General features: G+C 43.1%; 1 protein-coding gene across 1 annotated transcript in view; it reads left to right on the forward strand.

Annotated features, from left to right (window-relative positions):
• The first annotated feature begins 211 nt into the window (after positions 1 to 211).
• COLEC12 (collectin subfamily member 12) overlaps positions 212 to 12,862 on the forward strand; it is a 197,791-nt gene continuing 185,140 nt past the window's right edge. Inside the window, exon 1 of the mRNA XM_037031618.1 lies at positions 212 to 402. Within this exon, the coding sequence (XP_036887513.1) occupies positions 396 to 402 (7 nt within the window). The 5' untranslated portion in view covers positions 212 to 395. The remainder of the gene's footprint in view (positions 403 to 12,862) is intronic.

Below are 12,862 nucleotides of genomic sequence, written 5' to 3' on the forward strand. Positions count from 1 at the left end.
TGCTAGTCCAAAGGGTAAAGGCACCTGAGAAGAGTGGACGCGAGGAGACGCCAGGCGAGAAAGTGACAGGGCAGGGGAGATCGCAGGCCCGGGGGCGGGGCGGGGCAGGCGCGGGAGGGCGCGAGGGGGCGCGGGCGCCACGGCCGGCGCGCCCCGGAGGGCCAGGGGGAGGGGCGCTGGCGGGCGCGGCGCCTCCCGCCTGGGGTGAGCGGCGCGCGCGTCAGCCCCGCGGCACAGATCACCGAGCCGGGAGCGCGGGTAGGCGGCGGCGGACGAGAGCTGGAGCGCTGAGGACCGACGCGCGGCGCGGCTGCCATGGGTGCACAGTGACCGCTGCTCATCGTGAATTTCCTTAGCGGCTCGGGGCTCGCTGGCGGTGCGTCTCCTCCGTCACCATGAAAGGTAGGGAGGCGGCAGCGGTGGCGGGGCCGAGCGGGCTTCGGGGCGTGCGGGAGGCAGTGAAGGTGCGTCCCTGCACGAACTTTTTCGGGGTGGGGAGCCGGGTAAGAGCGGGCGCCGGGTTGGTGCGTGCCCCCTTTGGGCGCCTCGGCCTCCGGGGTTGGGCACGGCAGGAGACCCAGAGGTTGGAGTTCGGAAGTGTACAAGTATTCCTCATCGTGTCTCTGCGAAACAGTTTGAAGCCCTAAGTCGTTGTTTATGGATTCCAGTTTCCAACTTTTTAATTGAAAAAAGATGCCGGGGAGAGTAGAGGTATCATCATTCCCTCGAGTCTGCCTTCCGCTCTGCGGCGCTCCGCACTCTCCAGGGTCCGTTTTCCTCCCCGGGGTTGCAGTTTCTCCATCCTAGAAGCCGATGTGAGGTCGGCCCGGTGTTTCCCTCTGGACTTGGGGATGTTCTCGGTGCGCCCTCCCTACATCTGGCAATGATTAGGTGCCCGCGGAGTTCAGCTGGCTCGAGAAGTGCGTTTGGCATCTTTCTCCATCAGACCCACTGTCTGGAAAACAACTGCCCTCGGTTCCGCGTGCCTTCCATGTGCCCGCCTGTGAAGTTGGTGTGCCCACGTGTGTTCAGGGGTGACACAAACCATCCCATTAATCGTCCCCCGGGCGGTGTCCCCTGCAGGCCGGTTTAGGGAAGTGTCAGATGTGACGTGCCTTTAACCACTATCACAACGGGAAGGACTTTGCAGGGCAGCCTTCAGTTTAGTAGAAATAAGAGGATTTGTCAGCAGAACCCTGATTTGTATGTGAAATAAAAATTACAGCGGAGGCATCAAAGGGAGTTGTTTGGTGACGGGCCGCGGCGTGGTGTGCACACAGGACTCGAGTTCTTGGTTACGTGCTAGGACAACGCGTTTAAGTCCCCGCGGGGCCGCGCTGATGTGAGGGGGCTCGGTGCGAAACGCCTCGGACCGCGGTGGCCGAGTTTCCAGCCGCCCGCAACCACGCGAGGAGATCTCTGTGACTCGCCAGGGTTGTTGTCTGAGGCAGGCGCCCAGGGAGCCCCACACGCTCCAGAAGAAACTTTTTGGCTCCAAGTTTCTCTGAAGGCAGTTCTCGCTAAACACTCCAGAGCGATAGGTCCTACCACTTACTTCTCCTTCCGAGGCATTACATCTTCACGTTAGGAGACCCTGGGAGGGGAGAAGACTGAACGCCAGGCAAAGAGTTGTCCGCCCCAGGGGAAGAGAAACAAAAGATATGTTACAACTTTCTGGCTGGAGAATTTCAAAACGCAGTGTGTGTTCCTCCTCTCCATCTCAGTTTCTCTTCTCTCATTTACATGTTAGGAAACACGCACTTTCCGTAGCTAGCTAGCACTGATTACAGGACCCTTCCAGAAAGGAAAGAGTACACATGGCTGAAAGTTACTCTGGGGCTCAGTTACCCTCATTTTAGCCAAAAGTTAGCTTTCTCGTCGCTGGTCACTTTGAACTCTTGGAAAGGTAAAACAACCACTCACTCGTGTGGACTCTTAAACCCTGAAGATCATCTTATGCTTTTTGACTGGGTAAACGACACTTTGCTCTTTGGATACTTAAGTGTAATTTCAAATCTGCAATAAAAAAGCACCTAAAAATACTAAACATATTTTTGTGAGATTTACACTGCATTCTGTATCAGCTTAAGAAGGCTCACTGCTTACCCCCTGTGGTCTGGGCGCTGCTGAAAAGGCCTAGATTACCTCCTGCCCCTGTGGGGGGAGGGAGATCAGGGACGGGGAATCCCTAGGTAGATTGTCACTTTGAAACCCTTAAAAATGAAATGTTCTGTAAGAGGTTTGCTTACCAACTGTTGCTATATAGTTTACATTCTGTTGTCTATCTGTGGAGGTGGGTAGCATAGGGGACATTAATACTTTTTAGTACCTAAGTGCCAGATACTAACTATACTGTAGGCTCCCCAAGCACTCTGTCAATCAATCCTCTCAACAACCCTGTGGGGTAGGTATTTTAACTCCCATGTTTAATTAATTAACTAATTAATTAACTTTCAGAGAAAGGGGAGAAGGGAGAAAGAGAAGGAAGGAAAAATCACTGTGAGAGAGAAATATTGATTGGTTGCCTCTTGTACACTTCCCGACCAGGGACCAAACCAGTAACCTAGGCATGTTCCCTGACAGAGAATGGAACCGGTGACCTTACACTTTGGGGGGACTCTCAACCAGCTGAGCCACACCAGTCAGGGCTTAATCCCCACACTTTATATGTGGAAACTGAGTCTAGAAGAAATAGGAACTGGCGATAAGAAGGATGGTAGTAGGCTTCTAAAGACAAGCATCGCCGTTTTCCCTGTATTGCTTAGAATGACCTGGGACACCAGATGTGGTAACCCATCTGGTGTAGACTAGGAGAAGAGAATCTCAGACAACTGAACAGCCAAGTAACCCAAAGCTGGTGCAGCAGCCAGAAAAGGGTCCAAGAAATTGGACACAAGGCTTCTGAAGCCAACCAAGCACAGAGTGCCCTTCTAGCCAAAAGGTAAAGACACCTTTACCAAGTGGAATTATTTTGATAGTTTGCCATAGATAAACAACCCAAAGATTTCCTTTGGTTTGTGATTGGTGTCGCAGTTATTAACTCGTTATCCTTCAGAAAGGCACTGTTTCATTAGACTTTGATTTTCCTAAATGACAGATGTCAATGACAAGCCTTGCCAATTTTTAAAGTCAAAGTATTAACCTAAAACATTCTTTAGCCAAATAGAAAATTAGTGGACACCTTATAAGTTATAGAAGTTTCTTTTCCAAAGCAAAAAATAGTTCCTGTGTGAGTCAGATGCCTTTTTAAGGTGCCTATTTGACTTTCTAATTATGATATTGTACCTTAGACATGTCCTTTGTAGTAACCCAGAACAGGTAATTCAGTATCTGTCCTGAGCCACAGCACCACCTATCTGTTGCATTCAGCAAATATCTGTCTCTGTTCTAGTTCCTCCATCCCTGGAGTCACAAGTACCAAAATAATGACGTCATTATATATTTTCCAGAAGAAAATTACTTACCCTGTTGCTGCAATACTTGAAGTCTTCTAAACTGATTAAAACATGAAGTTGGTTTTAATTTACTTCCAATTTCATTTTCAGTTAGCTGTACTGCACCATAAATCTCACAGTTTTGGATAAATACTTACATTTTTTTGTGAAGGAATCTGACTCCTCAGGAGTTAGGTGTGTCATTACTAAATCACTTTGCTGTTTCTGAAAGTTGGGAGTATTGGTGAGTTGTTGCCATGCAGCGGCACTTTCTGCCTAAGAGATGACTGAAAACAACCACCCGCACACGGGGCCCCGGAGATCCAAACCACTGCCATAGTTTAACGCAGAGAGGAGGTTGGTGCCATCAAAACATAGTGTTCAGCTGCGTACTTTTGTGCTTTTTATATATGAATTTCTGCAATCCTCTTTGGCAATAAAACTTTCAAATGCAATAATAATCAGTAGACTTCTACTTCCTGTTTTTTTTTTTGGGAGGGGGGAGCTTCTTTCTCCTTGCTTTCCCAGTGTCTCTTTTTAAATTTTTTTAAAGTTACAGTTTATGTTCAATATTATTTTGTATTGGCTTCACATGTACATTATAGCACTTAGACAATCATATACTTTACAAAGTGTTCCCCCCAAATTTCCAGTACCCACCTGGCACCATACGTAGTTATTACATTACTGACTATATTTCCTATGTTGTACTTTATATCCACATGACTATTCTGTAATTATCAATTTGTACTTCTTAATGCCTTCTCCTTTTCACTGTGTCCTCCAACCTCCCTCCCCTCCCAATATCTCTTAAGATTTCTTGTCCTTAACTAGGATAAGCAAACAAGTATGTAAGGGCTGACTGCATTTAACATGGAAAGATTTCATGTTTTCTGAAGGGAAATGGAAACAGAATGAGGCCTTTTCCCCCTCAGTGTTTGGGAATTGGTGCTGCTCTTCCTCTGGAAGGCAAATTCACAATCTAATTATACTCTTAACTTTTCATTAGTTTGGGGATGCTTGACATTCTTAATCTGAGGCTTAATATTGCTAAGTAGCGATTCTTTTCTGTGGCCTCCTATGCAGTCTCTTAAGATTGTTCCCATGCCCCCCACCTTTCCATGTAGCTCATCTACTGATAGTGGTGTAATGAAAAAGCTAGCAGAGGATAGCATCCAAGCTACATCATCACTAGGTGTCTAATTTTCTGATTAATGCTTATTCTCATTAAAATATTACTTCAAAACATTTGCTGCAACTACCGCTGAAGTAAGTTAAGTGGACCCTGAAGTATTAATTTTCAAACAGGAAAATAGACATTTTAATTTTGTGATAGAAAAAATATGTTTTGCCTTGGGTCAACCCAGCATCTGAGTAATCTCTCAGGGGGTGAAGTCTGGCGTGGAGCTCCAGGAGAGGAAGCCCAGAGGGGTGGCAGAGCCCAGCCTTCCTGCTGTTAGTATATGGTGAGGATGCTTTGGAACTTCAGCTAGGGCATCAGAGTGACAAGAATCAGGCAGTTTGCCAGAGGGTGGGGACGGGGGCTGATGGTGGGGAGGTGTTCTAGGTTTTTGATGTGGTCATCTGCAGAGAGCCTCTACTCCCAACGAAGAGTCAGCTCCACCTCGCTGGTTCTTCCCTTTCCATCTTTTTTTAGTCTGCCACTCTGAAGGCATAGCCTCTCTCAGCTCCTGGAGTTCCTGCCTATGGCCTTGAGGCAGGGAACAGGGTCAAGTGTTGGAAGGTAAATGCCAAGATGTTACTCTGTAGCGTGGTTTGCGCTTACAAACAGTTTTTAAGGTATGACTGATGGGCCACTTAATATCTGCATTTATTATTTTTCTTTTATTTAATTTTTATTTTTATTTAATTCTTGTTCAAGTACAGTTTTCTGTCTTATATTCCCAGCCCTGCCCCCCCGTGCCCCACCTCCCTCCCATTTCTGCCCCCCACCTTAGTTATTGTCCATGTGTCCTTTATATTTGTTCATGTGAGTCCGTCCCCTTTTCCCCTATGATTCTCTCCCCTCTCCCCTCTGGACCCTGTCAGCCTGTTCCATATTCGAGTGTCATTTGTCATATTTTGCTTGCTTGTTTGTTGTTTAGGTTCCTGTTAATGGTGATATCATATGGTATTTGTCTTTCACCGCCTGGCTTATTTCGCTCAGCATAATGCTTTCCAGTTCCATCCATGATGTTGCAAAGGGTAGGAGCTCCTTCTTCCTATCTGCAGAATTCCATTGTGTAAATGTACCATAGCTTTCTGATCCAGTCATTTACCGATGGGCATCTAGGTTGCTTCCAACTTTTGGCTATTGTAAATTGTGCTGCTATGAACATCGAGGTGCATAGGTTCTTTTGGATTGGTGTTTTAGGGTTCTTAGGATATACTCCTAATAGTGGAATTGCTGGGTCAGAAGGCACGTTCATTTTTAGTTTTCTTAGAAAATTCCATACTGTTTTCCATAGTGGTTATACCAGTCTGCAATCCCACCAACAGTGAACTAGGGTTCCCTTTTCCTGACAACCTCTCCAGCACTTGTTGTTTGTTTCTTTGTTTATGATAGCCATTCTGACTGGTGTAAAGTGGTATCTCATTGTGGTTTTAATTTTCATTTTTAATAATACTAACATTATTGAGGATTTGCCATGGCATGCTTTGTTATTTCCTCTATTTTGTGGATAGGAAAACATAGGCTCAGAGAGCGCAAGTTACCTGTCTCAGGGCACCCAGCTAGTCAGTAGGGAAATTGGTATTCAAATTCAATCTGAGTTCAGAATCCACATGTTACACCTTTAGCCTAGCCTCCCTCCTGGCCACACCTTAGTAATTCACTCAGCATGTGAAGTATCTACTCTGTGCCACACTCTGCTAGACAGTGAGTGAGCAAGATAGAGAAGCTCCTATTCTCTGGACTCAGAGCTATAATACCCTGGCATCATAGGTCTGAAGAAAGCCAGCCACTAGAGGAGACTCTAGATGAGAACTCTTGCAAAGGCAAAGCAGATTTCTGGTTTGCTTCGAGATGTAGTGTTGATTTTCTAGGAGGTATTGCTTATGGCTGATTGAATGAATGTGGTTGGCCCACTGAAGCCATCAACTCTAAAAACAGCCCCTAGAGCACCTTGCTGACAGGTTTACAGTGAGACAAGAAACATTGTCAGAAGTGCCATTTTCAAGAATAGACTGAGATTTCAAGAACTGCCAATAGGTGATGAGTAAAAACAAACAAACATACAAAATAATGATAAGTAAACATCCCAAACAAGAGATAGGAGGTATAGGCATTATTCATAGAAAGTATTTATTTACTGCTGACAAATAAAATAACCATTCAAAGATTAAAGGAGGAAACTTTTCATCAAGCAGTTATTGATTTCTTTAAGTGAATGATATTTGAAGAGTGCAAACCAATATAGTACATTCAATAGGTCTGTCCGATTGCTTAAGAAACCTTAAGCAATGTGTAAGCAAATGTGTAACCTCGAGCCAGTGTAAGCAAAAATTAGTAATCCCAAATTAAAATTCTGAAAAGATCCTAGGAACTCTCTTAACCCCTAAATTTACCATGAATATTCAATTAGTACTCTTAAAATATAAAATAAATGTGTTTTTCAACATGGGGGAAGGTTTAAAAATTAAATAAACTTATTGGACTTGGGTATATTAAATATGCCTCCCTATGCTTCCTGAATGGCTTGGGACTATAACTCAGTGTCACATGAAGTTGTATTCAGTACCTGAGAAGTTGAGTATTTGACATTCTGCATGAAAAGCTAACTTGTCATTGGTTCTGTGGAAGTAACCCAACTTGTCTGGGCCTAGTCACTTCCATGTGACCTAGAAATGTTAGGAAACTGGTTGATATTTATATAACAATGTATTATTCAAAGGTAAAACAGTCCAACTTTATAGCTGAAAATATTAATTTAAAATATAACCATTTTGCCCTGGCTGGTATAACTCAGTGGGTTGAGCTCAGGCTGAAAACCAAAGGGTCGCTGGTTCAATTCCCAGTCAGGGCACGTGCCTGGGCTGCAGGCCAGGTCCCCAGTGGGGGCCATGTGAGAGGCAACCATACATTAATATTTTTCTCCATCTCTTTCTCCCCCCTCCCCCTCTCTCTAAATAAATAAGTAAAAATTTTAAAATAAAATGTAATCAGTTCATAAAATGTAATTGTATGTACTGATACCAAGAGTTGAATCTGATTATATCAGTGTGACAGTAAGGAGTGTGGGCTCTGAATCCAAAGGGCCTGGTGACCACTTGCAATTTACTTAACCACTGGGGCCCCCAGTGTCCTCATCAGTAAAATGGAAGATAACAATGGCACCTACCAGACAGTGTAGTTTTGAGATAAAGAGTTAGTGTAGATCAATTGTTTGGAATGGTATCCAGCACTTAATGAGAATGCAAGGCATTTTAGTTGTAATACTGTTATTATAACCTGCTGCTTCCTTCAGGCAGTAATATAATTGCCAATTATGAACCATTTGTGTTAAATTAATAGAGTAATATAGCTTATAACACAAAGGCAAAAGTTCAGTTTGAAGTGAAGGTAATTTTTAAGTTACGAATGTGTTAAACTAACCTCAGAGACAGGAAAGGACTGTGTTCTCAACGAGAAAACAAGTTAACTTGGTCCATCCCCAGCTGCGCCCCCTGGTGGTGTCCTTTTTGTAAGGAAGCCCAAAAAATCAGCCCTACCGAAAATCCAGGGACCGTATTTATAGTGAAGTTTATAGTTATAGTGAAATGGCGCAGTTTTCTTATTTGTTATAGTAGTGATAAAATTGGTAAATATATATATTTTTAAATTAATTATCATATATTTTATTGATTATGCTATTACAGTTGTCCCATTTCCCCCCCTTCACTCCCTTCCACAGCCCCTCCCACCCACATTTTCCCACTTTAGTTCATGTCCATGTGTCATACTTACAAGTTCTTTAGCTTCTACATTTCCCATACTTACCCTCCTCCTGTCTATTTTCTACCTACCATCTGTGGTACTTATTCTCTGTATTTTCCCCCCCTCTCCTCCTCCCACTCCCCTGTTGCTACTCCTCAATGTGATCTCCATTTCTGTGGTTTTGTTCCTGTTCTAGTTGTTTGCTTAGTTTGCTTTTGTTTTTGTTTTAGGTGTGGTTGTTAATACTTGTGAATTTGCTGTCATTTTACTGTACATGTTTTCTATCTTTTTTTCTTAGATAAGTTCCCTTAACATTTTATATAATAAGGGCTTGGTGATGATGAATTCCTTGAACTTGGCCTTATCTGAGAAGCACTTTATCTGCCCTTCCGTTCTAAATGAAAGCTTTGATGGATAGAGCAATCTTGGATGTAGGTCCTTGCCTTTCATGACTTGGAATACTTCTTTCCAGCCCCTTCTTGCCTGCAAGGTCTCTTTTGAGAATTCAGCTGACAATCTGATGGGAACTCCTTTGTAGGTAACTTCTCCTTATCTCTTGTTGCTTCTAGGATTCTCCCCTTAATTTTAATCTTGGGTAATGTAATTATGATGTGCTTTGGTGTGTTCCTCCTCAGGTCCACCTTCTTTGGGACTCTCTGAACTTCCTGGACTTCCTGGAAGTCTATTTTCTTTGCCAGAATGGGGAAGTTCTCCTTTATTATTTGTTCAAATAACCTTTCCAATTGTTGCTTTTCCTCTTCCCCTTCTGGTACCTATATAATTCAGATGTTGGAACGTTTAAAGATGTCCTGGAGGTTCCTAAGACTCTCCTCATTTTTTTGTATTCTTGTTTTTTCATTCTTTTCTGTTTGACTGTTTCTTTCTTCCTTCTGGTTCAACCCATTGATCTGAGTCCCAGTTTCCTTCCCATCACTATTGGTTCCTGGTACATTTTCCTCTATTTCTCTTAGTGTAGCTTTCATTTTTTTCATCTAAATTGTGACCCAATTGAACCAATTCTGTGAGCATCCTGATCACCAGTGCTTTGAACTGAGCATCTGATAGGTTGGCTGTCTCTTCGTCGTTTAGTTGTATTTGCTCTGGAGCTTTGATCTGTTCTTGGGTTTGGGCCATTTTTTTGGGTCTTGACATACCTGTTACATAGTGAGGGGAAGAGCTTTAGGTGTTTTCCAGGGTGGGGCAACCCAGTAGCTAGGTTGTGATGCTATATGTGGGGGCGGGGTCTGAGAGGGAACAATGGCACTGGCTCTGCTCTGCGCGATTTCAGTCACTTCCCCTGCTACCCACAAGCAGATTGGGCCCTACTGGCACTGATTCCCGTGTGGGTGGGCTTGTGTATGTTTTAGGACTCCGTGGGTCTCTCCAATGAACTCTCCTGTGAGGCTGGGAGTTTTTCCCGGCACCTCAGTGCCCTCAGGTGTTTTCAATTGGTGTTTTGAGGCTTTATTTCTCAGTGCCGGGACCCTGGGTTGCACGGTCTGTCTCACTCCCCAGTTTCACCTGGTTTATCTGCGTGCAAATACGGGACCACATCGTTTGCCAGCCACTTTGTGTGCTGTGCCCCTCCACAATCCACCACCTCGCTGGGTCTGCCCACTGCCACCTTGCCTGCCCGGGGTCCACTAGCCACCTCTTTTTTTGCCATGACCAGACTCCCCGACTCCGCCCCTCTTACAGATCTGGATGAATGTATCTACTTTAACTCCTTGGTTGTCACACTTCCATACAGTTCAATTTTGTGTCAGTACTGGTTGTTTTTTTGTTTTTAAATTTTTGTTGTCCTTATTTTGGTTGTATAAGAAGGAACAATGTGTCTACCTATGCCTCCATCTTGGCCAGAAGTCCTCTAAAATGGGTAAATGTATGTAAAAACATTTACTATAGCTAGGAACACTAAATTTCCAAGAGTACTATTATTCATGTGACTTCTGGTAATGGTATAATATTTTTAAAGATTCGGATCTCAAATCCAGTGTCCATTTTTATATAGTAAGGAAATGACATCAAAGAATTAAAATATAAAACAAATAAGTCTCTAAATAAATATTAGGGTAGGTTATGTGTATGTATTTTTTAACCACATGATATCATGTCTATTTAATTGGTAGTATGAATTTTCCACTAAACTGTCGATTTCTGTTTTACTTATTATTTACAATTGGGTCACCAAGTCCTAATTAGCTTTCATTTATTCTTTATTTAGTATATTATTTAAATATCTTCAGATGTTCAATATGTGTATAGTCTCTGTCCTAAAGGAGCTTGCAGGCTGGTAGGCAGGATAAGACCAGCATGAACAGCTGGAATCCAAAGGAAAGGTCAAATGTCCCTTGTCCGAATGGAGTTCAGACAAGTGTGGCAGGAGGAACCAGGAGGAGAGGGCAGCCTGGCTGAAAACAAGGTTATTTTCATTTGGAGGGGAGGTTTGAGCTGATTCATTAACTTGAATTGCACTTCATATTTCAAGTTACATTACTCTAATAGTAATTTAATAGTCTTTATAGAGGCAAATGGTGCATCAGAGCCACACTGAAACTGTCAAGTATGATATTTCAGCGTGGGAAATGAGAGAAAATCCAATTCAGGGTGTTCACATACTTTGTCTCCTAAGCTTTATTTTGGTCCCTCATTTGTAATTAATTACAGTATATGGCTTGGACATATTTGTTTGGATAAACTAAATGTAAAGTTAATTGATTTCAAAACAAAACAGATGTATAAGTTGTTTTTTGTTTTGTTTTTAACAAGGACCACTTATTTTTTCTGTGCCTCCAGAGAAGTGGATGGGATCAGTTTTTCTTGTCAGATGACTCATGTATTTGAGTCCTTTCCAGGGCCTTTATATGATAAAGTTTGAGATGGGTAATCAAGCCTATATCCTGACTCTCTTCTAATTAACCTGACTGGTGTAACTGGATGAGAAGGTCCTTCACTGAAGAAAGGGAGGCACGTCGCCTTCCCCGTAGTCACACGTGAGTGATGGATATGGAGGTCAAGGGTTTGAGTGTCATATTTGTTTCTTTTTAAGTTGTTGAAGTTGGCTGCTGCTGGAAACCTTGTGTAGTCCCCTCTACCAATTTAAAAGTAAAAGTAACAAAAACGTCTCAATTTTGATGGACTGTTACATAAGGAAAAATGTAGAATATCTCTCTTTGTCCTAAAAGCAAGAATCTGCTATTTTTACACGCATCAGAATTATAAATTGTGCCAGAATATGGAGTCATTTTATGTGTTTATAATTTTGACTCATACAAACTATATCATTGAACCAAAAAGTAATCCCATTACAAAACATGAAAGTCAGCAGCTGAGTAATCAAAAATAAGTCTCTTGTAATATTTGACATAATCTACAAGTATTTAAATAGCTACAAATTTCTTTATCCATTCGGAGTAGGGCAGGGGGAGATTAGGAGCAGTTGAATGCAAGACAGCTCTAATTATACCATCAAAAATATCCTGAACCTCTGACATTTTATTATATTGCACTGAGCTCATTCACTGGCAGAATACTTAATGACTATGCCTTACAGAGTAGGGCAATGTGAAGTTTTATATTTGTAAAGCTATAAAACCAGGGCAGATATTATCCATACTGCTCTTAGGGTTGAATCAAGGTTAAGGTATGCCTGTCTTCAATTTTTACAGCCTCTAGTACATTGAAATACATTTTTCAACATTAAGTAGATAGTTCAGTGTCAATTAGCTACAGCCCAGATTGAACCCACCCTACCTATTTCTCTCTCCCTGTTGTTGCCCTCCCTCAAAAGCTAACTTCAGACTGGGGCTTTGTGTCTTTTTGAAACTGGATGACTAAAATAATCCCTACCCCAAACTGGAGCTATCCGATATTTTGCAAACATTCAAGTCCTGGTATATTTATTTTGGACCTTAAAGCGTAGTAGCTGCTATCACTACCACTGTCCCCTTAACTTCAAAGAAACCCCCTCATATCTATCAAGCATTAGTATGTGTCAGGTGCTTCCCATTTACCAGTGCATTTTTCCCTCCCGATGATGTGTGATAGGAATTATTGGTCCCATCCTATAGGAGACTGAGTGGAAGATGTGAGCTTATGTTGTCAGTACAAGGTAGAGCCTGTCTTCAAACCCAGATCTTTAATGCCAAAGCCCAGGCTTTACCATTACCTCAGCCTCTGGCCTCAGGAGAAAAGCCCTCCAAAATAGCACAGCAGCACCTGAAATTTCTGGCAACCCAATGACACACAGTTGAGGCCACAGTTCCCACAGACAGCCATGTGAAAGGGGTTCAGTGGAGCATTGGCCAGGGGTGGGTGTCTGTAGACTTAGGGGTCCAGATTGCAGTGAGCATTTGGTCCCAGAGGTGCAGGGGCACCTTCCTACCTCTTCAGCCTGTAGGCCTGCTGCAATAGGTGGTGATGGTGGGGACACATGGAGGCAGCTTGCAGGGATGCTCATAGCAGAAGATGTTAACTAGCTGATCGGAAGCTATTACATATTTGAACAGTGGGG

Source organism: Sturnira hondurensis, unplaced genomic scaffold (assembly GCF_014824575.4).
Source record: "Sturnira hondurensis isolate 20B ecotype Veracruz unplaced genomic scaffold, ASM1482457v3 Scaffold0001872, whole genome shotgun sequence".
In the NCBI taxonomy this organism is placed as follows: domain Eukaryota; kingdom Metazoa; phylum Chordata; class Mammalia; order Chiroptera; family Phyllostomidae; genus Sturnira; species Sturnira hondurensis.